Source organism: Sebastes fasciatus, chromosome 13 (genome assembly GCF_043250625.1).
Source record: "Sebastes fasciatus isolate fSebFas1 chromosome 13, fSebFas1.pri, whole genome shotgun sequence".
Lineage (NCBI taxonomy): Eukaryota > Metazoa > Chordata > Actinopteri > Perciformes > Sebastidae > Sebastes > Sebastes fasciatus.
In genome coordinates, this window is record NC_133807.1 from 24,301,551 (window position 1) to 24,328,166 (window position 26,616).

The 26,616-nt window shown below is 40.2% G+C and overlaps 3 protein-coding genes across 6 annotated transcripts in view; all 3 read left to right on the forward strand.

Moving 5' to 3' along the window:
• The first annotated feature begins 179 nt into the window (after positions 1-179).
• ddx42 (DEAD (Asp-Glu-Ala-Asp) box helicase 42) lies at positions 180-8,873 on the forward strand. 3 transcript variants are annotated; one of them, XM_074656345.1, is made up of 19 exons: positions 180-312; positions 1,673-1,754; positions 2,533-2,748; positions 2,877-3,027; positions 3,120-3,181; positions 3,585-3,621; positions 3,990-4,142; positions 4,248-4,352; positions 4,578-4,697; positions 4,810-4,986; positions 5,094-5,222; positions 5,313-5,412; positions 5,496-5,543; positions 5,636-5,733; positions 6,141-6,417; positions 6,524-6,750; positions 6,852-6,962; positions 7,151-7,261; positions 7,711-8,873. In XM_074656345.1, exons 2-19 carry the CDS (start codon positions 1,735-1,737, stop codon positions 8,722-8,724), a joined length of 3,156 nt encoding a protein of 1,051 aa, XP_074512446.1. In that variant the 5' UTR covers positions 180-312; positions 1,673-1,734; the 3' UTR covers positions 8,725-8,873. The 3 variants fall into 3 exon arrangements, with proteins under 3 accessions (XP_074512446.1, XP_074512447.1, XP_074512448.1); XM_074656346.1 differs by lacking the exon at positions 1,673-1,754 and having other exon boundaries at positions 214-312; XM_074656347.1 differs by lacking the exons at positions 180-312; positions 1,673-1,754; positions 2,533-2,748; positions 3,585-3,621 and having other exon boundaries at positions 2,959-3,027.
• A 2,131-nt stretch (positions 8,874-11,004) lies between these two features.
• On the forward strand, positions 11,005-25,341 carry limd2 (LIM domain containing 2). Of its 2 annotated transcripts, XM_074656349.1 has the most exons (5): positions 11,005-11,236; positions 15,703-15,782; positions 21,856-21,900; positions 22,118-22,254; positions 22,365-25,341. In XM_074656349.1, exons 2-5 carry the CDS (start codon positions 15,780-15,782, stop codon positions 22,522-22,524), a joined length of 345 nt encoding a protein of 114 aa, XP_074512450.1. In that variant the 5' UTR covers positions 11,005-11,236; positions 15,703-15,779; the 3' UTR covers positions 22,525-25,341. The 2 variants fall into 2 exon arrangements, with proteins under 2 accessions (XP_074512450.1, XP_074512449.1); XM_074656348.1 differs by lacking the exon at positions 15,703-15,782 and having other exon boundaries at positions 11,011-11,236.
• Positions 25,342-26,383: 1,042 nt separating this feature from the next.
• The window catches only part of map3k3 (mitogen-activated protein kinase kinase kinase 3), a 22,805-nt gene continuing 22,572 nt past the window's right edge, over positions 26,384-26,616 (forward strand). Inside the window, exon 1 of the mRNA XM_074656350.1 lies at positions 26,384-26,616. This exon is cut by the window's right edge and continues 829 nt beyond it. The gene's annotated coding sequence lies outside the window, so the exon portion shown is untranslated.

Sequence of the window (26,616 nt, forward strand, 5' to 3'; positions counted from 1 at the left end):
GAATAATTTAAGTGATAAATCTGCACACATATTAATCACAGGTCAAAACAGCTAAAGCTAAATTTGGCTGAATTATAAAAAGGCAGAAGTGGTAAAACGAAGAGCCGTTTGGGAAACCGAAAGAGCCGGCTCTTCTTGGTGAGCTAAGCCAAATGGTCTGGCTCACTAAAAAGAGCCGTAATTCCCATCACTAGTTCACTGCGTCGTCGTCGCGCACTATCGAAGTCAGGAACTCCGCGCGCACAGATGACGTGGGGCACCACTTGGTTCTACTGGAAACACTGGCGCTTTCTACTGGCATCAGATAAACAGGTAAATACGCACATGTTAGCCATTGTTACAAAGTTATTCATGCATTCAGTCACTGAATAATGTTCTCGTATACTGAGCGGGGGTTGTGAAATGTGGTCTAACTACAACATATTCACGGTGTGTCGACCTTTAGCAGCGCACACCCCCATTATCGGCCTCACTCTGCGGCCTTGAGCTAACGCGAAACGGTATGTTTGTTATCGTTAGCTAGATAGTGGCCAATGTTATGTTGTTACTTGATACTGTAATGTATATGTAACCGCCCTGAGCCAGCAGCTGAATCCTAATTGCTTTTGTACCGTCGTGTTATTAGCAAATAGCTAGTTAGCTTTCTGTCAACGCGGTCTCGTGAAATGTCCCTGATTTATGTGTTATTCTGCTTTTTGGGGTACCTACATAGATATGAATGTAAAATGTCTTATGATTTGATAGTAGCTTATATATTGCAACATTCGGCTTATGTTTAACCTGCACAGCTACGTAGTGTCATTTGCTTTTTCTTACCAAAGCAAATGAAAAACAATCTAACTATCTGCCCAGATATGATGTAAGTCAATGTGAATACAGCACAGCCAAAACAGAAATGATACACGTGAACAAACATGCATCATTAAGCAATGATCTGCCAGCAAGAAAATGAAAATGAGGCAAAGCTTGCAAAGAAATAAAGCACCCCAGAACCTTTCCATAATATGCAAAAGCTTCAATAATGTACCACAAATTAGACAGATTATTAATGAGGAGAAATATGGCATTTAAGATAAGATAAGAAGATTAACAAACCAATAATAAACAACCACAAACATGATATATTTAAGCTTAAAGACGCCTGGAAAGTGCTTCATATTGAATTTGCAACTCACAAACTATGTTCACTTCTATATTTCTTATCAAAACCATATGTGATCTAGGGCAGTGGTTTTCAAAGTGGGGTCTGGGGACCCCCTGGGGGTCCTGAGGGGGTTTCGTGGGGTCCCCAGACCAAGACCATCAAAAACAAGTACGCAACCTTTTCACACGAAGGATAAACATATTCACAAGAAGCATTAAATATAATGGCAGAGACTTTTTATGTGACAAGCCCACATGAGACATTTATTAAAGAGTGATTTTGTTTGTGCCATCCTCTGATAAATTATTGTAGCAAACAGAAAGAATGAGGCAGTAACGCTGAAGACAGATAAAGGATGACTGACACTTAGAGCAAAGCTTCAACTACAGCAGAAAGTTGTTTTCTGTTTATAGTCATACAGGGTCTAATGTGTAAGCAGTGGTTTGGGAATGTTTTGTTTGTTTTGTTCATTTTGTTGTATCTTGGTATGCGTTGGACCTCACCTCCAAATAACTCCAAATCCCACAGGCTCTCCACACTCAGTTTCTCAGGTACCCAACGCTGACAGACACAGAGTGTTAGTAACAGACATGGACAGAAGAGAGAAAAGGCAAGCAAGAATTTTTTTTGTATTAATCTGCTTTTTTGGCGTACCACCATGGATATGAATGAAAATGTATTGATGATTTGATGGTAGCTTATATATTGCAACATTCGGCTTATGTTTAACCTGCACAGCTACATAGGTTAGTGATGTTTAGCTATGCAAACATCATGTTGTTTAGTTTATTTGTTTATTTGTTTTGCACAATTTAAGACTATACAACATAACAAAAAAATAAATGAATAATGTAAAGTGCAGGAAGAAGCAAAAAACCCCACTGGGCTTATCTGAAACCTCCACCTTGAGACAAGATTAATATACAGAAATAATATGACTACATAATAGTGATAACAAACAATTGCAGCAATAGTTATTGCTGGTCTTACATGTTGCTTCGATGGAGGAAGTACAAGAGGAAGTCCCCTTCAATAAAAGTATGCAACAGGTTATTCTGCTGATTTTGAAAAGCAACTAAATAAAAGCAAAACAGCAAAGTGAATGTCAGTCAGTGCTACTCATTTACTACTTGGCCTTATGACAAATAATCGCTCTTGTTTATAGTGAAACTGTCATCGTCCACCAAAATACACCTGCTATTTTGAGATACGTCTAGCTGTGGGAGACTAGCTGTAGAGAGGTTTCCATGATTCACCGCTGAGTCACATTCTATTGGGTTTATCTTCAATAAAGAACCAAGGCAGACCAATCAATGCCACATTTTCCAAACAAGATTTGGTGCAATAACAGAGGTATCTTAAAAAGGCTTGTTTGTTTGTTTTTCCAGCACAAACATGAACTGGAACAAAGGTGGTCCAGGTGTGAAGCGAGGGTTTGGATTTGGAGGATTTTCCCTCGCAGGGAAAAAAGAGGAACCTAGCCTTCCTCAGAAATCGCACACATCATTTGGACCCCCAGGATCAAGTGGATATGGGAAGGGCCAGCAGCTCCCGTCGTTCTACAAAATAGGGACAAAAAGAGCTAATTTTGATGAGGAAAATGCGTGAGTATGACATCTCTCCCATACACATGTACCCTTATACAAATGTTCAATTCAACCCCTTATCAGTATATAATGTGATTTGTGGTATTGAATAATTAAAATATACATCTTTGTCATTTGTCAACAAGGTATTTTGAAGATGATGAAGAGGAGTCCAGCAGCAATGTGGATCTGCCGTACATCCCAGCTGAGAACTCGCCCACAAGGCAGCAGATGCAGTCTGGTGGTGGGTCAGACAGTGAAGATGACCCACTGGATGCCTTCATGGCAGAGGTTGAGGTGAGAAGAGAATTACAGTTCTTGACATATGCTTCCAAATGCTTAATCTGCTGTATTCTCTAGCAAATCTTGTTTTTTTTCTTCTTCTCCAGAACCAAGCAGCTAAAGACATGAGGAAACTAGAGGAAAAGGAAAAAGAGAAAAAGTCAGCCAAGTAAGACTCAAATGTGCTTTGATTTTTAGTCACTTCTGATGTCCTTATGTAGGTGCTTGAATTGAAATTTGACCAGAAGGAGAGAAAAAAAAGGATCGCCCACATGAATTAATATTTTGTGAGCGAAAGTATAAGCCCCCTAATTTGAGATAATAATACTGTTAATTTGTATGTAACTCCTGCACTTTTCACTGTCTAAACTACCAATAGCAATTTAGCTTTATGCAGAAATTACTGTATAGATTACTGGCACAAAGCATGTCACATCCAGCAATGTTTTTGCTGGCTTGATAATAGATATCATCAGGTAAGCACACACCTTAGTCACAATGGGATGTGGGCTGTCTTGGGTGTATGAACGAGCCGCAGGGAAGTTTTTTTTTTTCTCCGCTTGTCATTTCAGGGGTATTCGTGATGACATTGAAGAGGAAGATGAACAAGTGAGTGAGCCCTCCAAAGTTCTTCATCCACTACATCGTTGATCAGAGACCGAACATCCCCTAAATCTACCCACTCTAATGTTATAAAGCCCCCTGCCTTCCCCTCTGTCTGACCATGCAGGTTGCATTTAGGATTATTATGATGGAGTTGTTTTTCTTCTGTATAATATTCTTGTTGGTTAGAAAGTGTGAAAAAGCATGTTTAATTTTTGATTTATGCCAGCAAGTCACCAAATAATTGAATAGTTAATTTGTGCTTCTGTTGAGCTGAATATCTCCTCGGGTATTTTTCAGTTACTGGTACCTGGATGCTGTGGTAAGCAGCACACCGGCTCGGTTTTTCACATGAAACGCTGTGCTCTCTGCAGGAAGCCTACTTCCGCTACATGGCAGAGAATCCCACAGCCGGGCTGACCCTAGAGGAAGAGGATGAAAACATGGACTATGACAGTGACGGGAACCCAATCGCCCCTACCACCAAGAAAATCATCTTGCCGCTTCCTCCCATTGACCACTCTGAGGTACAGTTGACACTACTGATTGAGCACTATGTATCAACATTTTATGTTTTTAACGTGTGTCATATGAGTGATTTTGTTGTGATTCTTTTGTCTTTTTGCCAATAGATTGATTACCCGCCATTTGAGAAAAACTTCTACAATGAGCATGAAGAGCTCAGCTGCCTGAATGGAACTCAAGTGTTGGAGTTAAGGCACAAATTGAACTTAAGGGTAAGTCCAGGATACATGTACACAAGTATATAAATGTTATATAGCTGAAATGATACACATGTCATATTTGTTTTGGCCCCAAACCAATTTTTAGCAGTATTTCTTGCAGTGGTGGCTATGTAAAAAAACAATCTTTGGATACATGGTCCTTCATCATGTTGTTGTCATCATCATAATTGTTCTGAATGTGTTTGGATTTCTGCTTCTTTTTCTTGTCTTTCTCAGGTATCTGGTGCTGCCCCTCCAAAACCTTGTACTAGCTTTGCCCACTTCACCTTTGATGAGCAGCTAATGCACCAAATCCGCAAGTCTGAGTACACTCAGCCCACACCGATTCAGTGCCAGGTATAGTGCAAGTTTATCCCAACATTGTTTAATATATATATATATATATATATATATATATATATATATCAACAAGAATCTTTGTTGTTTTTGTTCTCAATCTGGGTTTTAGGGTGTGCCCATAGCTCTGTCTGGACGTGACATGATTGGTATTGCGAAAACTGGCAGTGGCAAAACTGCAGCTTTTATCTGGCCCATGCTGGTTCACATCATGGACCAAAAGGAGCTGGAGGCAGGAGAAGGGCCCATCGCCATCATTGTGTGTCCCACCAGAGAGCTTTGTCAGCAGGTGAGAAATGGGAAGGGACTGTTTGTGAATGGATAGAGGATATTTACTGTAGTATTAACTAAAACAACAAAAAGGAGTTACTTCACTAATATGTGTCACTTTGTCAGATCCATGCAGAATGTAAGCGTTTTGGGAAAGCCTACTCTTTGCGTTCTGTGGCGGTTTATGGAGGAGGCAGCATGTGGGAGCAGGCCAAAGCTCTGCAGGAAGGAGCAGAGATCGTGGTGTGCACTCCGGTAAGAAGAGATGACCAACTAGAAGAAGAAAGTTCAAACTCACACTGCTGCAACAAAAGAGAGATTTACTGTTTGTGTGTGGTTCCACAGGGTCGTCTGATTGACCACGTTAAGAAGAAGTCCACCTCCCTGCAGAGAGTGTCATACCTGGTGTTTGATGAGGCAGATCGCATGTTTGATATGGGCTTTGGTAGGTTGGCGTTATCAGTGTTTTATCAAAGATGTTTTAAACCTGTTTTGTGCACTGCAGCTTATTTCTCTTTTCCATTTCAGAATATCAGGTTAGATCTGTTGCTAGCCATGTCCGCCCAGACAGACAGAGTAAGTTGGGTTCCTTAAGTATCAAGACATTGTTTGACAAAGGCTTCATAGCATATTTTTTTTAATTATTCTTAATATTATTTCCTTCACAGCCCTTCTGTTTAGTGCTACTTTCCGAAAGAAAATAGAGAGGCTGGCCAGAGACATCTTGGTAGATCCTATTCGTGTGGTGCAGGGAGACATCGGAGAGGTATGCAGCGTCACACGTTATCTGCAAACTACTTTTTTAGAGCTGTAGCTACACAAGAAGACACATTTTATCATTTATTCCTTTTTCAGTGTGCCTCAAAGTCCCAAAACACAAATTCAAGGCTACAAAATTAAAATTAAATTCAGTTACAGTACTCCTGAGTAAAAGTATCATTGGAAATTTTAAAACTTGTGTTTTACACTTAAGTGTGACTTAAAAAAGTTTTAGTCAGTGTTTAAAAGGCACAGATAATTCTGTCCTGGTTATTTATTTTAGAACTATTGTGGCAGCAAAAGTTGTTTGATTTTAGGTGAACTGTATTTACACTTTCATTAAAATGTAATAAAATAAAATGCACGCTTTAACATGCAGATCCCATGTTTTAATGACCTTACTCCTCTGACCAGGCCAATGAGGATGTCACCCAGTTGGTGGAGATGCTGCACAACGGGACAGAAAAATGGGGCTGGCTGACCCGGCGGCTGGTCGAGTTCACAGCCTCCGGCTCGGTCCTCATCTTCGTCACCAAGAAGGCAAACTGTGAGGAACTGGCTACTAACCTGATCCAGGAGGGTTACAGCCTGGGCCTCCTGCACGGAGACATGGACCAGAGTGAGAGGAACAGGGTCATCAGTGACTTCAAGAAAAAGAATTTGCCTGTTCTGGTGGCCACTGATGTAGCTGGTGAGTACGAGAGGAGGTGGTGATGGAGATGGGAGAAGTTTTCTACCTCCCATAACCTTAACATATTGCAATATTTTCCTGCTTTTCCGTCTGCATTCCTCCCCAGCTCGTGGTCTGGACATCCCATCCATCCGCACGGTGGTGAACTACGACGTGGCACGAGACATCGACACGCACACACACAGGATTGGTCGAACTGGTCGTGCTGGAGAGAAGGGTGTGGCTTACACTCTCCTCACCAACAAAGACACGACATTCGCTGGTGACCTGGTGAGAAATCTAGAGGGAGCTAATCAATCCGTTACCAAAGAGCTGATGGATATTGCCATGCAGGTGAGATGGATAAGTCAAAGAATGAAAAAGAAAAAAAAGCTGTAGAGTAAATGTGTTGGATTTTAGTTTTTAACTTTCTGGTGTTCACATTTTTTCCCCAGAATCCCTGGTTCAGGAAATCCAGATTCAAGGGTGGTAAAGGAAAGAAGATGAATATTGGCGGAGGTGGTCTTGGTTACAGAGAGAGACCGGGCCTGGGGGCGGAAAGTTCTGTGAGTTACTAATTACTACACGCTAAATCAGCTTTTTCTGTCATGTGGGTATCATTAGGGCAAACTTCGACCCTCTGACAGTATTAAATGTTCTATGATGGATGAGATATTTCTTTTAGATTGTGGAGATTTATGGCGATATTTGGAGAAAATTCAGAGAGATGTGAGTAACTCTGTTATTTTTGCAGGAACGCAGCGGCGGCAGCTTGTTGTCTTCCACTAGCAGCTTTGAAGGATACTCCAAATCCGCCGGTGGGGCGATGGGAGATCGCATGTCTGCGATGAAACAAGCCTTCCAGGTAGAAGCTCTTTCTCTCTTGCTTCACCACTCACTTCTCCCATACACACACACACTCTAAGCACTCTACTCTTACAACAACTGGCTCTAGAGGGGGCCATTCATGTTTTTGCATTGGCCACCGTAGCTCTCCAACACGCTAGCTCAACGCTAAATACCGCCAGATCCTACACACTGTTCCTTTAAGACATCTAAATCAGTTGCCGTCACTCATAGAACAGGCTCTTAAAATTTTCAAACAGCACTGGCAGCGAGTGACTTTTCAAAAGCAGAAGTCTCAGCACCTGGCCAAGAAATGTGTTAGTCAAATGTACAGTGTATATAAATAAGCATACTATCACCACCCTGCAAAAATATTTTGGTAATTTTGTCGTGAAGCAGTGAAATCCATGATTTCAAATTAAGGATTTGCAGCTGAGCTCTTCTTCTCAATGTCTCCTTCTCTTCTAGGCTCAGTATAAAAGCCACTTTGTGGCTGCGTCCAGCGGCCCTCCGAAGCTCAGCACTAAGTCTAACAGCTCGTCATGCTGGACCAGCGCCGGCAGCCTGAGCTCTGTGCCCACCGAGTCCGCCAACGGTTCAGAACGGTCCCAGAGCGCCACTTTGTCCATGTCCATGTCTGGCTTCACCAGTGCTGGCACCCTGAGCTCTGTGCCGCCCACCATTCAAACCAGTACACAGCACAACTTCCCTCCGCCTGCACCTCCCCCACAGAGAGACATCCCACAAGAAAGACACGGGGAGGACCGCGGGCGCCACGACAGTTACCGCCACAGCGACAGGAGCGATCGACACGGCGGAGAGGATCGCTATGGGGAAAGGGATCGCCACGGGGATAGAGACCGGGACCGCCACGGGGACCGGGACCGCTACAGCAGCAGCCGCCACAGCGATAGTCGTAATGGAGATGGAAGCAGGAGGGACAGAGAAGATCGGAGGAGTGAGAGGGACGGGGGAGACAGGGAGAGTGGGGAGGGGAGGAGCAGAGAAGATCGGAGGAGTGAGAGGGACGGAGGAGACAGGGAGAGTGGCGAGGGAAGGAACAGGGACGATCGGAGGAGTGAGAAGGACGGAGGAGACAGGGAGATGGGGGAGGGGAGGAACAGGGATGATCGGAGGAGTGAGAGGGACGGAGGAGACAGGGAGAGTGGCGAGGGAAGGAACAGGGACGATCGGAGGAGTGAGAAGGACGGAGGAGACAGGGAGATGGGGGAGGGGAGGAACAGGGATGATCGGAGGAGTGAGAGGGACGGAGGAGACAGGGAGAGTGGCGAGGGAAGGAACAGGGACGATCGGAGGAGTGAGAAGGACGGAGGAGACAGGGAGATGGGGGAGGGGAGGAGCAGGGATGATCGGAGGAGTGAGAGGGACGAGGGAGACAGGGGAGAGGGAAGGGACAGAGGAGATGATAGCTTTGCTGTCCCTGAACCACCAAAGCGTAGAAAGAGCAGGTGGGACAACTAAAGAAAAAATAAACGCATCAATAGAATAATATGTGCAACCAACTGCTCCATGATGAGTCTGTTGTGTAGGCAGATAGCAGAGCATATCGGAGGCTGACAAGCACAAGATCGTAGGGGGGATTTTGTGGACTAATTCTCCTGTCAGGTTGATTAGGACCTCATGATTTGGTCAGAGCTCAACAGAGAGTGTCAGACAGATCAACACAAGCAGCTCAGCTGAGACAGTCACTGTACATATATCATCAAGACTGTTGTTGTTGTAAGTCAATAGGATCAAGCAATAGGACTGTAATGAATCCTGCTGTCAGTAAACAATTCAAAGCTAGGATATGTTGGTTATTGTCTTGTTTCCTCTCACTGAGCTCCTAACATGCTTTTGTGCTTGCAAACCTGAAGCTTTATTGTTTCCTAATTCTTTGCCAACAGTGTTTTGTGTGTTTGCATTTTGTTAATTTACAAAGCTAACTCTAAAGCGCTTTGATGATTCACAGCCACACACACACACACACAGTACATATTGAAACTATGTATAGCTCTTTTTGTGTCTTGTATTCAAGTTAGTGAAGTGCCTTTCTTTGGCATTTAGTCTGTGTATGCTGTTGAACTGTTTTTCAAGAAAGATGCATCTGTTTGTATGAGAGGAATTTCAAGTGTTCATTCACACGGGAAAGTTTTGATTAAAAAGAGTCCTTTGGCATCAACTTTTGTATCTGTTTTCTATCACAGTGAAACTACTGAGTCCCCTCCCAAAACCATTGGAACAGCGAGACCAATTCCTTTATTTTTTACTGTACACTGAAAACATTTGGGTTTGACATCAAAAGATGAATATGAGACAAGAGATCAGCATTTCAGCTTCTATTTACAGGTTTTTATTTACATCTAGATCTGTTAAAAAACTGGCCTCGTTGTTCCAATGGTTTTGGAGAGGACTTATATTTTATATCATAGACTAGATTTGGAAAGAAATGTATTTATTTTGAAAGAATTCACCAGAAGTACTATGGTGTCTTCTAATGATACCGGAAGATGCCGCTTTAACAAATTAAACTGATCTCCAGATCAGAAAATTGTTATAATAACCTATAATAAGTTGAAAATATCGACTTAAATGAGGGTTATATTACTAAAAACGCGGTAAGCCGTGACAGAATGTGGCATTGCAGTTCCTCTTTTTGACCACTGGGGGGCAGTGAATACCCATGATGCGCCTGAATCAACCGTTAACTCCCCCTGTTGTTGTTGCCTGATGACAAAGGAAATGTGATATAATACTGATAATATTAATAATTTAGATTTTCAGTTTCTAATAGTTTATGTTTATACTTTTCTTATTTCTTCAGTTAGATTTATTTTGAAAATATTGGCCAGAAATGTTACAATACCATCTTGTCTGTCATGTTTGTGACTATCATTATGCATCATAAATAAAAATGTGATAAAATATGATGTAGTTATAGTTAGCTAGTTGTTTTATTTATTGTCATATGCACAACAGTTATAGAGAAGCAGACGTTGGCAATGAAAATCTTGAAGATCTTAGGCTCCCTCCAACAATGCTCATACAAGTATGTATAAATAGAAAATCAAAAAGTAAAAGTGAGAATCTAAGAATAGTGCAGAAGTTAAATATAAGGATATATATAAAAGGATATATACTACTACTACCACTAACATTATTGTTATTATTAGTAGTATTATTATAATACTACTAATAATAATAGAATAGCACATGCATTAATGAGTACATCCTTATAAGGGGGGTAATTTTAATTATTTTATACGCTGCTAGCGTGTGAATAAAGTCATATCTTAACATACGAGTTTATCACAAATACATTATTATTATTATTATTATTATTATAATTATTAATATATTATACATTATAATAATGTATTTGTGGTAAACTCGTGTAATTATTATTATTATTAAAAAAAATTGTGGTAGACTCGTAGGTTAAGATATGACTTTATTCACAAGCTAGCAGTGTATAAAATCATTAAAATGACCCCCCTTAAAATGATTTACTCATTAATGCATGTGCTATTCTGCATAATGAGTACTTTTAACTTTGGTTATTTATATATATTTTGATGCCAAAATTGTGGTATTGCTACATTTACTAAAAAAACAACAACTTAGTACTTCTTGCAGAATAAAGCTTGATGTGGGGTGGGGTAACATTTATGTAAAAAAGCCTGTCAGACAGTGTCATCCTTGTTCCACTCCACTCTTAGTATCTCATTTATCCGACAGCCCGTGAATGCATCAGGAGCAGATGAGAACCAATAGCGTGCGACATCCTGCCGACGAGAGAGAGAAAAAACGTTATGTTGAAAACCCAACCGTGAAGCGAAGCAAAGCGGAGGCTAGAACCACACCGGCACCGGGAGCCAGCAGCGTCTGTCTACAACAAAAGCCTCTGCAGAGAGAAACTGAATGAGAGAGAGAGAGCAAGAGATCAGCCTCACAGACACAGACGTTATCAAAGCCAGAGAAAGAAGCGCAGATGGTGAGTTCATCGTCAGTGTGTCTGGTCTGCAGCCTCCATCTGCTCTCCTCTCCTCTTTTTGTGTGAGATGAGGTGAGGTGATGATGTCCGTCCACCAACCGGCTAACGGGGGTTAGCTAACCGGCAGCCGGTTCGTTGTGTAAGCCTCGGTGCTGCTTGTTGGATTTAGTATTAAAGGTAAATATTAAATTAGTGTTGAATTTGAGGAGGATTTAAACGCCCGCCGTCGTGTTCCTCTAGTTAGCTAGCTTGCTGGCTAATTAATATCAAAAAGGTGATTTTAATCCACTGAATTATACATTTAATACAGCTAATTTGTTTTTTTTAGAGAGTAATATAACCACATTTCATTATTATTATTAATCTAATCACTAATTGTCCCCTATTAGCAGATTTTGTATATTGATTTGTGCTTTTTTATATTATGTGCCAGGATTTTTGTTTTTTTCGAGCAGCAGTGAACGTTACAATCCTTTAGCAGATTAATGTGTTTTTTGTTGCTGCTGTTGCTAAATGTTATTTTGTAACTGGCCCTAATGTAGGCTCCAGATTAATGTGTTTTTGTTGCTAAATGTTATGTTCTAACTGGTTTAATGTAGGACTCCAACCTTCTCTTAATACATCCATGGTTGTAACTGGTTTAATGTAGGCTCTCCAACCTGCCCAGTGTTACATAAAGGTGTTCTGTAAAGCAAGAATGTGCAGAAAATGAAGAAGTCTGTAATATGGATTTAACCCCCATAGACCAACAATTATAATAATGATAATATTAATAATCTTTATTTGTATAGCACCTTTCTAAACATAGTGTAAAATTGCTTGCACAGATAAGTTACCCCAGCTAATTAGTTTTTTTATAGAGTAATATAGCCACATTTCATTATTATTATTAATCTAATCACCCTCCCCTATTAGCCCTTATTAGCCCCCTATTAATGTTACAATCCTTAGCAGATTAATGTGTTTTTTAGTTGCTGTTGCTAAATGTTATGTTGTAACTGGCATCCAACCTGCCCAGTGTTACATAAAGGTCTTCTGCAAAGCAAGAATGTGCAGAAAGTGAAGTAGTCTGTAATATGGATTTAACCCCATAGACCAATAATAATAATAATAATAATAATAATAATAATCTTTATTTGTATAACAATTTTCTAAACATAGTTTCAAAGTGCTTGCACAGATACAATGAAATACATACAAAATAAAAACAACAATAAAAGAACTAAACATAAAGACCAAATAATGAGAAAACTAAAAACCCGTAACCAGTGGTATCAAAACAATAAGTTACTACACATTAGCCAAAAGAGGACAATATAAGGCGTGGGGAAAAGGTGCACCAAGCTGTTGCCTTACAGAGTTTTTAAAAAAAAGCCTTTTTTATAAAAATTGGTTTTTAAAAGAGATTTAAAATTGGTTGTAGAGCTAGCTAACCTGAGGTCCCGAGGTAGGCTGTTCCACAGTCTAGGGGCATTGATGGCAAAGGCCCTGTCACCCTTTAGTCACCAGTCTAGACCTGGGTACAACCAGTGGAGCAAACAAAGCACATATTAGCACGTAGTTTTAATTTAGTTAGTTTAGTTTGGTTATTTTGGGTATAACATTTTACAGAGAACATCCTGGGTATTCATATCACCATAGATCATAACAGTAAGGTTTCTGATCATGCGTCTCAGCCACTCCCTTCAACAGAGTGATCAGAAATGTAGTCTTTACATGACACAGAATCCTCCAGCAAGCATATGCAGGTTTTCTCAAAACATATACAGGTTTGAACCCAGGATAAGATAGTGGTATACTTCAAAGAACAGATCATGACTGGGATACCCATGCACGCAATTTCCACTGCAGCTTATGCACTCACCTACAGCTGCTAAGCGTCTGAGTTAATACTAAAAGGATGAGTGACTGGATTAAATCAGCGTTAAAACTCTACACCAGTTGGGAGCAAACATGTGTTTAGCTCATATACAAACCTCTTGCCTGTGTTTGTGTTGTTGAGTAGTTAACAAACTGCTCTGTGGTGTGGTGAAAACCACTTTTTATCCATCCCGGGCACCACATTTACAAAAGTCTGTCATTATAGCCCTGGCATATGGCGACTAGGCTTAAGTAAGTGTATGGTCATTCTCATTTCCTGCCACCGTCCGTGGGCTGCCCTGACTGTAATTTCAGTCCGAGTTGACAGCACAGATTGACACCCTGCTCTGCCGGCTGATTTACGTCAGTACCCTGGTGGATTTAAACAGGCTGCTGATGCAATTTGACTGTTCAAAAAAATAAACAAATAATGCGGATTTAGACAAAGCACATTGTGCAAAGCCGCAGTGAGGACTAATAACATTTATTTTATTTGACCATATGCTCTTCTATCAAACAATTACCATTAACAACAGCCCCAAAAACAGATTTGTCGGGCATGTCAGGAGTGCCATATGTTGTTTTCCTGCTGTCGGAGGTGGAGAACAGTATTAAATGGGTCGCCAGCAGGTCAGGGCGATAGAGCTGCAGGCTAAAATAGTCAGCCTAATAGTTTTAACTAGCTGCCTACCTGTGTTAGGCGTTGCTTTGAAAATGAGAAAGCTAGTGTTAGGGGTGGTTGTGTGTACAAAGCTCATTTCAGGCCTGGAAGAGGTGTCTGTGATTAAATACTTTTAAGGGATACTATTTGTTTTTCAATTAGCAGCTCTTCTTTGTGTGAATATTCTCAGTATTAATTGTCAAAACAACCGCATTGCTTTGCATCTCCGTTGCTGCAGCACTGATCTAATGTATCTGGTTTAAAAGGACCTCAGGGCAGACTGTTTAGAGAGACTCAACGTGTAGAGTTTCCCACAGTGTTATCCGTCAACAGCAGACATCCGAGGAGTCACAATTTGAAATCTGCAGAGCTCTGAGGGAATCTGCTTACTGTAACTTGAATGATCTGCATTTGATCTTAGGGGGGGGAATAACTACAGCGACGAGTTATTTGGTGGAGAAAAATGTCGAAATCTTTAATTCCCTTGTCTCTTGGCGTTCATTGTCTGAGTCAACAACGTCTCAGTCCGCAGTTAAGGAGCCTTCAGTGTGTGATGGAAATGCCCTGTGATCACAGAGCAGGTATTTGCATGGGATTTTTCTCTTTTCTGTTTTGCTTTTGAAGACGGGATGGGGCATGTTATCCTGAATTCCAGTCCTGGAGGAGAATTTGGTTGTGAAATGCTCGGTGATAACATCTGATCAGAAGTAGCACTTGAGGCTGTTTCTTTTTCTACCTTCAGCAGGTTGCAGAGGGCAGCAGCCTCTCGTTATGTCAAGTCAACACAGGCTCCAGGTCTACACAACACATTCTTTTACAGGCCATCACTGGTTTTGTTCTTTGCAATTTTAAGAAGAAAATATAAACAGACCAGCTGCTGCAGCATCCCAGCACCCTCTGTTAGTTTTTGCAGGTTTGAATACCACTTGGTTTAGGGACAAAAATTAGATGTGATACAATTTTTCTTTAAGAACTGATGTTGTATTTGGCTTTTTGACTTTATTATTAGTATCTTATTTTATGAAATGTATTACAGATCTTTGACACAAGCAATCAGAGGACTTAGGTAGTTTTAATTGTGCCCTCGGGCAGCTTCTTCGAAGGAGTAGTAAAAGGAAACACTGATGGCTTTTGGCAAAGTTAGACAGTGGCATTGTGGTGCAGTACTTAAGGATCTGTTAACAAAAGTTGCTGACATCAGAAATCAGTATCTGTTTCTCGGTCTGAAAGGGCAGCAGCTTCTCAGAAATGATGGTAAAATGTGAGCGTTGTGTTTTTTACTTTTGAAAGACTATTTCTCCTTTTGAATCAACAAAACCACAAAGAACTATGCATTTTTTTCATGGTCTTTAAAGTAATCTAGACCTGCAATGATAAGTTGATTTTAATCAATTAGTGGATAAACATAAAGATAATCTGCGACTATTTTAATCGATTAATACTTGAAGTATTTTTTTCATGCAAAAATGTCAAACATCCCCTACTTCCAGCTTCTCCAATGTGAGGATTTGCTGCTTTTCTCTGTTTTATATAATTGTAATCTTGGGACTTTGTACTGTTGATGGGACATTTGAAAGCGCCGCATTTTGTGATAGGCATGTTTCATTACTTTCTGACATTTAATAGACAAAAAGACGAGTTATTTAATTGAAAAAAAAGTAATTGGTAAATAATTGAATATAATCTGCTGTTGCAGAGTTGTAATCTTTTCCACCATCTTCAAGTTAAGCAGTGTTTGAGTGCTTGTCCTATTACAGCAACATAGACACATATTAAGATAAAATCTTTAAAAGGTTTTATCTGTACCTTAACAACCTCCCCAGACAGGAAGTGAAAAAACAAGTGTCTGTCCGGGCGGCGTCAGCTGACTAAAGAGACATGCAGACTTTCGATGCCATGTGCCTTCACAATGAAACATGCCCCGTCATTTTCTCATTAGATACAGGAAGCTCGAAAAGGGAAGAGAAGTAGTGGCCGACCAAATGCCTCGACACGCTCCTACAGATGTGATTACTCTGCAGAATGGTGTGGTGAAGCTCCATCTGCACTCTCAAGAATCAGACTTTCATCAGTTCTTCAGCCAGTCAAGTGTCAAAACCTCAACTAATATTTACTTTTCCATCACAGAAACTTGTTTTCTTCCAAGGTATCTTGTCCACATAACTTGCTGTGTCTCTTCATGTTCAGAGAGATATTTGCTGTCAAGGGGAACCGCCTAAATGTCTTCCCTGCAGCAGCTGTTTAAGTTGTTGCCATGACTTGCAGGTCCAGAAAGTGCAATAGATGCAATCTGCAAAATATATTACTTAACACTCATGGTTTATGTCGCTAATACTAGACCGGACTTGTTTGTTTAAAGTCAAACTGCTCAACAACTGATAGATGGGCTCATTAACGCAGTTTTGTTTTGTTTTGAAGGATGAGTTTCTTCCCATTTGTTCTGTTGCTTTCCACACTCGGCTGTCCCAAACGATTAAACAATGATCACATTGCTAAAAATAAGGGATGAGAGAGAGTGGGAGCCTCGTTTTGGAGACGTTTTGTTAGCATTGCGCCTGCCTTCCCTTCTAGGGGCCTGTTGCAGTGAATCATGCGCCAAAGTGTGTAGCTATTCAGAGATGATCGAGTGTGAAGCTGGGGGGGGTTTGTCTAATTGTGTTGTGTCCATCAGCAATAGGAAGAGAAAAAAGAGGAGTTACTTTTTCTCATTTGAACTCTTTATGAACACGTTGACCTATCACCCTCGTAATATTCTTTAGAGTTGTTGTAACTGCTCTAAATGGCTGTGATTTACGTCAGCAGATAGCGCTTGTAAACACTGAGATTTAGACGAGAGGGGTCTGGTTTGTGACTTTGGTGCCTCTTTGACTTCCATAACAGTGAAGGACTTGCACACAATATTTTGAAGTTGCTTTCTAAACTACATGCTCAAATTCTCTCCGTTGAAAGAATAAGGACATTTAACTCCCCTGTCACGTGGGTCTGTGGCCTCAGGGGGAAAGGCAGTGGGCTTTGTGACAGTAACGGTTAAAGGATCCTCAATACAAAAGGTTAAACCCAAACTCGTCCTTTCAGTGTACGGATGAAGATACACAATTAAAGGAATAGTTGGGAAACACTCTTATTTGCTGGCAGTTCGCAAAACTACACTGCTATGCCGACACATTACGTACACTACGCCATACAGTTGATGTGTCCAGATGATGTCACGGCAGTTTCACGCACTTTCGCTACAGCGATCAGCTGAGAATCCCGCCCACACTGAGGGGGAACTATCTGCAGTGGAAACACGTCTAGAAAAAAGGACCCGGTACCAAAAGTGAGTTGAGTCGAGCAGGGCCGTACCATGCAGTGGAAACACGGCTTATGTCAAAGGGTAAAATCCACCTACCAGCAACTCTACAGCTCACCAATTAATAATTTATATTGCGTTTGTTTAATCTGTGCAAAAATTTAAGTGTAAAAAAAGTTATGATTGTTACGGGGGGTTATGTTCCTGACAAATAGCTTTTTTCCCCTGTTTCCAATCTTTATGCTAAGCTGGTGATAGCTTCATATTTACCATAGAGACACAAGAGTGGTATTGATCTTTTCATCTAATCTTCAGCAAGAAAGCGAATAAAGCGATTTCCCACAATGTCAAACCATTCATTTTAAACCAATTCAAAGAGCAAAGGGGAACCTGCACTTCACAGATCATAGCAATGCAACATGAAAACAGAAACAGAAACATGCACAGGCAGATATGTGCAGGTGTGTGATTTAAAATTAATGCCGTGAGGTAAGAGCTGAACCTCCTGATGCAAGAAGATTTCACCACATGTGTGAAAAGTGGTCTTTGTTTGGTAAGAGTCAGAGCTCTCCAGCTGGCCGTGGCCTCTCACACACTAATATGTCAGGTTGCTTCACAGTTAAAACGGTGTTTGGCTTTGCAGAGCTAATTAACTACAGTACAAACCTTCTTTATTTATGTTCACATTGAACACCTTGTTCTGTGCTCATTTCCCCCCCACTCCATGTATTTGCTTATCCTTTGTCTCTTTTATTAGCCGGGACGACTCTTGAGCTAATTTGTGAGTTGTATGCTTCTGAACAGAGATCATAAATCTCTTGTAGTTTATTCACTGTTCAACTAAAGCATTCACACAGAACAAGTGGTCGTTAGCAGTCGTCATTTACTGGGATGAAAGTCAGTTAGGAGTGTAGCTTGCTGTCCTCGTCAGGACTCTACGAGACAGAGGAAGCCAGATGTGTCATAACAACTTCCGGCCACATTTGAGCTGTTTGGTGGCAACTGAGACTCATGCACATATAAGGTAAAAGAAGACGAGATGGCAGCTAATCTGAATTCTTCGAGGATGAATGTGTGTTTGGAATGCATGCCTACCCCCTAACATGGTAACTAATCTTGCTGCGTTGTTTTTACCAACAAAAACAAAACATGAGTAATTCTGTGCCTTCACTCAGAGCAGTTTTCCTTTTTTGGCTGCATTAATTTCATGATTTCATATATGTGAAGCCCTTAGTGACCTCATTTTCCCGCTCTTACAGCCTCCCGCTGACGTAAAACCTCCCCTACAAGTGAACTGTGAGAACTTTACACGTTCAAAGTTTTTCAATAATGTCAAGAAGTTCAAAGTCCCGTTGGCTCCTCTGTCGTGCTACAGCAACAGGAAGTGGTCTAGCATGCAGGCTGCTAGATAACCAGCAAAGTGTGACTGTCTGCTAGCTTAGCAGCAACATGTTGACTGAGAGGAATCAGGGATGAAGAGGAGACGGTTGGGATGTGATTGCATCTACAGGAAGCTGCATGGCCTCACTTAATGAGCCAATCGTTTCAAAAGCATGTCATCCGGTTCTCGTAGAGTGCAGACAACACCCTTCTACTCAGTTGTTAAGTGGTGCATTAAGTTAAAAGGGTCAAAAAGAAGTACGACGTGAGACAATATACATTTGTCAACCAGTACAGAGATGTTGCACATCAATGAGCAGGACCTCTTTGTCAGCATGAATCGTGGGCTTAATACACACTGAACATTTTGTGCTGATCATGGCAGCGGTGTCTTTTGAAGAGAGGATGAGCGAACACTAAGCTCCAATGATTTTATACCCATATTTTCAACATAATTGGGTTTTTTTTCATCGCATGTTAAACAAAAGTGTCAGATACAGCCTTCAATATGCATGCACCACCTGGTGGAGATCAACAATCAGGGACATTGCTTTATTTTTTTTGTCATTATGAAGAAGTACCTTGATTGCTAAGGTGTTTAGAGGTTCTCTATACGATATCCAGTGCATTAATAAAGATACAGAGGAGTAATGTCTACCTGAGCAGAGAGTGAAGTCGCTCTCCCTCTGTGTTGTATAGGGCTGCAACTAACGATTATTTTCATTTTTGTTAATGAATTGTTGTTAATCTGTCGATTATTTTCTTGATTAGTTGTTTGGTCTATAAAATGTCAGATAATGGTGAAACATGTTGATCAGTGTTTCCTAAAGCCCAAGATGACGTCCTCAAATGTCTTGATTTGTCCACAACTCAAAGATATTCAGTTTACTGTCATAGAGGAGTAAAGAAACCAGAGGTGCGAAAGTGTAGCACCCACCCTCCGGTTCCCCCGGTTAACACTGTTGGTTCTGTCAGCAGTGTTTCCATTGTTAACACCGTTAGCTATGAGCCGTCGCCATGTTGAGAGCTGTGCAGAGGCATTAGAAATGCTCCCAGTCTCACATTTAGCACATTTAATCTGCTTTAGTTGCCAAAACAGACATACCAGTCTGTATACTCTATCTATAATCACTTTCTCTGTGATTTTGTGGGACATTTTACTGTCGTCCTATATCATGATATAAATTGACATGCTCTGTGATTGTCTACACGTACTTTTCTTCAAGTTTTCTAAGTGCAACACACTTAAATCATTAGCCACTTAATCGGCTTTGATCTCAACTCACGTCAGACAGATTTATGAGGAAGATGGATGCACACATACTTCATGCTGTCATTTCCATCACTGTGGTGGACTCTTGATTTGTTATTTTGCCTACAAAGCAAGACTTTTTGCAAGTCCAAGAGCAATAAACCTGCAAAAATTAAGATCAGCAGTTGCCTCTGATGCCAAAGATCTCCTTCTCTTTGCAACTCTGGTTGGTAGCAGCCCTTGAACCCATTGCCCCACCCCACCTCCACCACGTCCTCCAGCTCCAGCTTCAGCCAAACTGCCTTACATAACAGGGTTTTAGCAAAGTCTGCAGTGGACTTTTCCCCTGCCTAAACAGAGGCTGCCCTTCTTCCCTGCACACTGGCTTTTCCATGGCAGTTACTGTGTAGACGTCTGAATGTCCCTCTGTCTGTTTATTATACGCTTGAACTACCTGTTAGGCCTGCTTAAAGATGTGACAGTCATTACTACTGTGTAACTTGCTCCAGTTTGAGGTTATACAAGCTTTTTTTCTTTCTTCTTAACCTTCTGAACGCCTCGGGGAAAGTCTTCCTATTCCTTCCAACTGTAATTACCTGACACCTACGATGTGCAGGAAAATGTGTTGACTTATGTTAAATGGCAGCCAGAGAAACCTACAATTGTGCGTGATTGTAGGGTTGAGTGAAAGAAATGCTTCATTACATTCATGGATTACAGACAGGCAGAATAGGTGTCAGTCGTGTTATTTCATTGAGAAATCTCCTACCATTCGTAAGAGACTTCATGTGATATTTCCCTGTGACGTCTCTGAACTGGAAGGCTGGTTCTGAGCTGTGCTGCTATGTTGAGGGCCGCCCCATGCAGAGCATCCCACAGCTCGGCTCACATGACCAGACAGAAGGCACCTGATCCTCTCCCAGGGGTGCAAAGAGACAGATGGATCAAATAGAAAGAGGCTGGGGGGAGAAAGAGAGATCTGATTGGCAATACTAACACTGGTAAAGGTAACAAGAGGAGATGAAAAATGCATTCTTCCATCCTTGTGACGTACTTCTGTTGCTTGTAATCTAATAGGACTCTCTACTTGATTTCACTGAATATTTGTTGTTGCACTTCAGAGCATAACAGGAGTCTTTACACATATTTGAATAAACATTTGTTTAAATGTTTAAAGGGGACATAATATAAAAAAACTCACTTTGTGTGGGCTGCCTAGATTAAAAAAAAAACATGTGATTCAACAAGCCATATAGATTTGGTTCCCCTTCCTATGTCACATGTAGGCTCATTAGAATATATCGCCCACGGCTTGAGAACTACCTTTGCAAAGGTGCGCCATATTTTTCTCACAAGCCAATTAGAGCACACTGGGCTTTTTCGGCAGGGGGGAGCGTTTCAGACAGACAGACAGTTTGTGTTTTTTGTAGGGCTGTGAAAGTTAACACGATAATAACGCATTAACACAGTTTGATATTTGGGAGGTTGTAGCGGGCTCAGTTTTAAAGCTAGAAACCTGTATTGTATGAAACGAAAAAACCTAAGGAATCCATTGGTACCATCCATGTCATACTAGCTTGTCAAGAAGGAGGCTAAATAACGCTCCAAACTTGCGCTGAATTTTTGACGAGGAAAAACTGTCATGGCCATTTTCAAAGGGATCCCTCGACCTCTGACCTCAAGATATGTGAATGAAAACACACTTTATGATAATCACATGCAGTTTGGGGCAAGTCATAGTCAAGTCCGCACACTGACACACTGACAGCTGTTGTTGCCTGTTGGGCTGCAGTTTGCCATGTTATGATTTGAGCTTATTTTTTATGCTAAATGCAGTACCTGTGAGGGTTTCTGGACAATATTTGTCATTGTTTTGTGTTGTTAATTGATTTCCAATAATAAATATATACATACATTTGTATAAAGAAAGCATATTTGTCCACTCCCATGTTGATAAGAGTATTAAATACTTAACAAATGTCCCTTTAAGGTACATTTTGAACAGAAAATGTGATTAATTTGCGATTAAATATTTTAATAGATTGACAGCCCTAGTTTTTGAACATTATAGCATGTAAACATGTTCTAGTAGAAACCCCAAAATACAAGTATGAACTTGAAAATTATCATGACATGTCCCCTTTAAAACCGTTTTTTTCTGTTTGCTTATCCAGGACACCAGGAACACCACTGAAGAGAAACCTGTCCAGCGATCTAAGGTAAATATACATCGTCTGTCTTTTCTTTCACATCCCTCATTCATGGTTCTCTGTTCTTCTTCAGTATGCGTTACTCTCGCCCCACTTCACATTCATCAGCCTTTTGATCTCAGAAAAGAGCAAAGGAAGTCTTTCCTTTTGTAAATGCCAGCTCTCAGCCTAGAATCACCGCCTTGTTTGTGTGTCTGGTAGTAAATCGGTATATTTATGTGCTCAGTCTTTCAGCTTTAAGACCCAAAAGGAAGTGTGTTCATCATGTGAGAAGACGGTCTACCCAATGGAGAGATTGGTTGCCAACAACTTGGTCTTCCATTCAACCTGCTTCTGCTGCAAGCACTGCAACGCCAAACTGAGGTGACTATATATATATATATATATATATATATATATATACTGTTTTTACTGTGTGTTTACTTGATTCTTCTTCTCCTGACTACTTTTAACTGTTTCATTCCTCCTTGCAGCCTTGGCACCTTTGCAGCTCTTCAAGGTGAATTTTACTGTAAACCCCACTTTCAGCAGCTGTTCAAAGCAAAAGGCAACTACGACGAGGGCTTCGGACGCAAACAGCACAAAGAGCTCTGGACCTCCAAGGAGTCAGATAATATAACAAAGACGGCATAATCATAATCTGCCTGTGTCCCATCCCAGCCATGCCTCTTTCTCTTCCTCCTCCTAACACCTCCGATACATCACGATGAACACATGCCTCATATGCTGGGGCACTGTTAAATCACCCACGCGCTCACTCGCTTTCTAAATGCCATCAGAACAGAAACATGCACAAACAGCTAGGAAATGACTGGCCAGTCATAATCCATACCACTTAAAAAAAAAAAAATTGAGGATATTTTGGATTCAATTTAATTGATATCTGATAATGTCCTCATTTTATTTTCCAATTTCCTGTTTGGAATTAGTAGTTGATTGTGACCAAAAGCCTTCTCTGGTATGGGGAGTATAATAATCACTTTTTATTTTTTATTCTTTTAAATAATTTGCACCCTTTTTTTATTTTTATTTTTGAATAAGTCAACTGTATGCTCAGGCAAACATATCAGAGGGGTTACAGAGCATCTATGTTTTGCAGTAGAGCATACACTCAGGTCAATTTTCACCCAAGTTTCACACATTTTAACAACACAAATCAAAATAATAGTCCTCAGTATTGTGACTTTGCTGTCCGACAGTTATGTCAGTTTGTTAGGTTTCATATATTTGAGGAACAAACAGGGTACAGAGTACTGTAAAATAACCGCGCACATCAGCAACAGCTCACCTCTCGTGTTTTTAATTTTTACGTTTCAATATTGTTCGCCTCATCCCACGGTTTGTTCTTATTTTATTGACCACTGTAAGTCTTATCCTTGCATGTTGGGATGACTGGGTCTTAATAGCCTTATCTTATGACTGTATTGATCTTTTTGTGTTGTGAATGATTTTATTTCATTGATGCAAATCACTTTTTAAAGGTTTTTAGAAGCACTTGAGTTTGGATTTGATTGATGTCACGGCATACGTTGATCCTCTCTGAGCTTTTATCGATGGTTGAAATTTTAATGGGATTCTCAGATTGTGTTTTGTAAACTATCTGTACGTAGCGCTGTAGTTTGTGATTTAGTGAACATTCCCCACCTTGCTGTACTCTCGTCTTGCACATACGACCACACATGATCACCAGACAAGATAATCACAGGGAAACTTGAGGCCTCATTCGTAAAAAAACATCCCTCGCTCCGTCAGATGAAGCATCCTAAGAAGAGCTGTAAACATTTGGTTGAATTGACAATTACAAATGAGGATGTGGATGGACGGAGCTTAAGCCTTGCAGGAAACCACACCATTTTGTTCCTTCGTCATTTCCCGCTTTGTCAGTTGTTGGCGTCTTGTGGTGATTTTTCCCCTGCTGTATTTGAGTGTGTTCATATAGCTGGACAGTTTTTATGGGGGACGTAGACAGATCCAATCCAATCACAGTGTCTTGAACATCCATTTGTTTTGTTTCCCAACCAGAAAGCGTGGACAGGTTTCCTTTTTAAATAAATGCCTTCCTGTTCTCATCTCCTGTCTTATTAGCTAAATACATCTTAGCACCTGGACCTATTTCTTAGTATTGAATTAACAGTAGGTGGCTGAGTGAGGGTTTGTCCCCTGATGTGCTCCTGCATGCTGCATGCAAAACCCATTGCAGAGCACCCCCTGCTGGGGAACGTGTGACACTAGCGTCTAGTGTGAGAGGAAGAAAAACAAGTCGCCCCTGAAGTCAACATAGCCTTTATTCAAAGTTTTTGAATACCTTGCCTCGGTCTGCAGTGCAGCTGCTGCACTCCAGACACTTTTTATTTTATTTAATTCCAACACCTAAGAGAAATGAACCCAGTTAGGCAAGATTTCCACATCTATTTTTCATTCTATACAAAGAATGAGTTTAAAGCCATTCAAATATCTCATTTTAGAACACGTCTGAATACCACTGAGACTTGACTGACACTTGAATGACACAAAGTACTTTTGTGACTGAAGGTTTACTGTGAATTTGAGCATGCTGTGCAGAATAGAAAGCTAAACTGAAAACAGATGGATATCTGCTACTTTTTTAAAAAGAGAAGCCTTAGAAATAAATAGCTGACCTGATTGCTTTTTTTTTTTCCAAACAAGTCCTTTTGAGTGCACAGATCTTAACAAAGAAATCTCCTGATCATGCCTTTTCAAAAACACCCGCTTAGTTTAGAGCCCCACTCTTTAACATAGGATTTCTTCACTCAACCAGCAGCCATTTTTTTCCTATCTAACCACTTTTTATCCACTTAAAATGTACAATAATTCCGTGTGTGACAATGTATATTTTATATTTTCCTTTTTTTCATTTTAAAATGGTCCTCTGGATCCCTGAGAATGCTTTAAAATCAAAGTATTGTATCTAGAAATGCTGTCTTTGTCATTCTCCGTTAGCAGTTCGCCAAGGTACAACTGCAGAATCTGTGAATTGCAACTGCTAAGTGTAACAGAGCAGACCAGGTACACTTAACACTGGTGCCAAGAGGCTCAGGTGAATGATTGCAGCGTAACATCGTAAATGTTAAACCTGTGAGTCACTTCATTTTTGTGCTTATCTTGATGTGGACTTACTTTTCAATGCTGTTGTCATCGAGACATTTTAAATGTATGCATCTTTGAAAATGTATTCTGTATTACAGACTTGACCTGTGGATTGAGGTGGCCTTACAGCAAAAGGACGCCTGGACTGTGTTTTCAGTCATTCTCCTCTATTCTCCCTTCTCTCTTTATTGCTTAGTTGTGGTATAGAAGTGTAACATTTCAAAACGTAAGCGCCCCCCTTTCTACGCCAATATACACAATCATTTTGTGCATTTTCTTTCTTTTCTTTTTTTGTTTTTTACATGCTTTTGGAGAAAAAATAAAATGCTGGTGTTGATTCAATGCTGTGATTTTAGTGTGTTTATTGATGTAAAGAAAAAAATCCTTGAATTCCTGCAGGAGATTAATAACTGTCTTGACTCAAGGATATCAAAATGTTCAGTTCTTGTTTGGTTAAATTACTATCAGTTTATTTCCCATTTACCACAAGTCAGAGGGAAATGTGCTTTTTACTCCACTGCACTTATTTGAGAGATTATATATTGGTTACAATTGGTTATAAATTTCACATCCATTTTTACGGCTCCATTTTAATAGAAGTATAAAATAGCATAACATGGAAATACTCAAGTAAAGTACAAGTACCTCAAAATTGCACTTATAGCAGGGGTAGCAGTATATTTTTGGCATCATTGGGCAAAACATCTATAATAACCTTTCAGCATATTGTAATTCAAGTGCTCTTAGAGATAACTAGACTTCTTCACGTTTGGAGGCAGCTGTAGAATGACATACCCAGTCTCTGGTATTTGTAAATTAAACTAGTCTAGGGCTGCAACTAATGAATATTTTCATTGTTGATTAATTATTATTATTATTATTATTATTATTATTAATTTAAAAAATGAAACATAATAAAATAACAAAATATCATTAAATTATACAAATTAAGTGCAATAAAATAGGTGATTATTAAAATAATAAATATAATAAATTATACAAATTGAATACAATAAAATAGGTGAGTATTAGAATAATAAGATAAGATAAGATAAGATTAACCTTTATTAATCCCCGTAGGGAAATTCAGGTAAATTGAAATAAATTCAAGATAAATTCAAGAATAAATATTAAAAATAAAAATAAAGATACAAATAAAATAAAAAAAGAATAAATTCAAGGTAAATTCAAGATTTAAATTGTATAACTTAAATACAATAAAATAAGTGAATACAATAATAACCAGTCTTAATGAAAAGCCTGGATGAATAGGAATAAAGAATAACAAAATACCGATTTTCTTATACACCTGAAGGCAGCATAAACTTGAGACTACGTCACAGCTCTGGCTCCGCCCCCGTAGTGAGCGCGCTCCTGTGCAGAAAGACTTCGTCAGAGCGCGCTCCCGCTGCTGCACGGCACTTCTTATTTAGATAGTTTAGTTACCAGTTAAACCCCCCTCCGCAGGGGATAAATCCATGTTATTAGACACGTAAAGACGACGCAGAGTGAAGCATTTTTTGGACAAACATGGACGCGACTCTGGAGTACAGTTATCACGACTTGTTGGGAGTTTAAAAAGCGGGTTCCGGTGTTGATATGTTTCTCTGTGTCAGG

Excerpts from the sequence above, each read along its gene's own strand:
- ddx42 (XM_074656345.1), top strand. The coding sequence starts at position 1,735 with ATGGACAGAAGAGAGAAAAG. Across the intron at positions 5,734-6,140 it reads TGCAGGGAGACATCGGAGAG|GCCAATGAGGATGTCACCCA; the intron begins GTATGCAGCGTC and ends TCCTCTGACCAG. Across the intron at positions 7,262-7,710 it reads CGATGAAACAAGCCTTCCAG|GCTCAGTATAAAAGCCACTT; the intron begins GTAGAAGCTCTT and ends CTTCTCTTCTAG.
- limd2 (XM_074656349.1), top strand. Across the intron at positions 21,901-22,117 it reads AACCTGTCCAGCGATCTAAG|TCTTTCAGCTTTAAGACCCA; the intron begins GTAAATATACAT and ends TTATGTGCTCAG. Across the intron at positions 22,255-22,364 it reads CACTGCAACGCCAAACTGAG|CCTTGGCACCTTTGCAGCTC; the intron begins GTGACTATATAT and ends TCCTCCTTGCAG.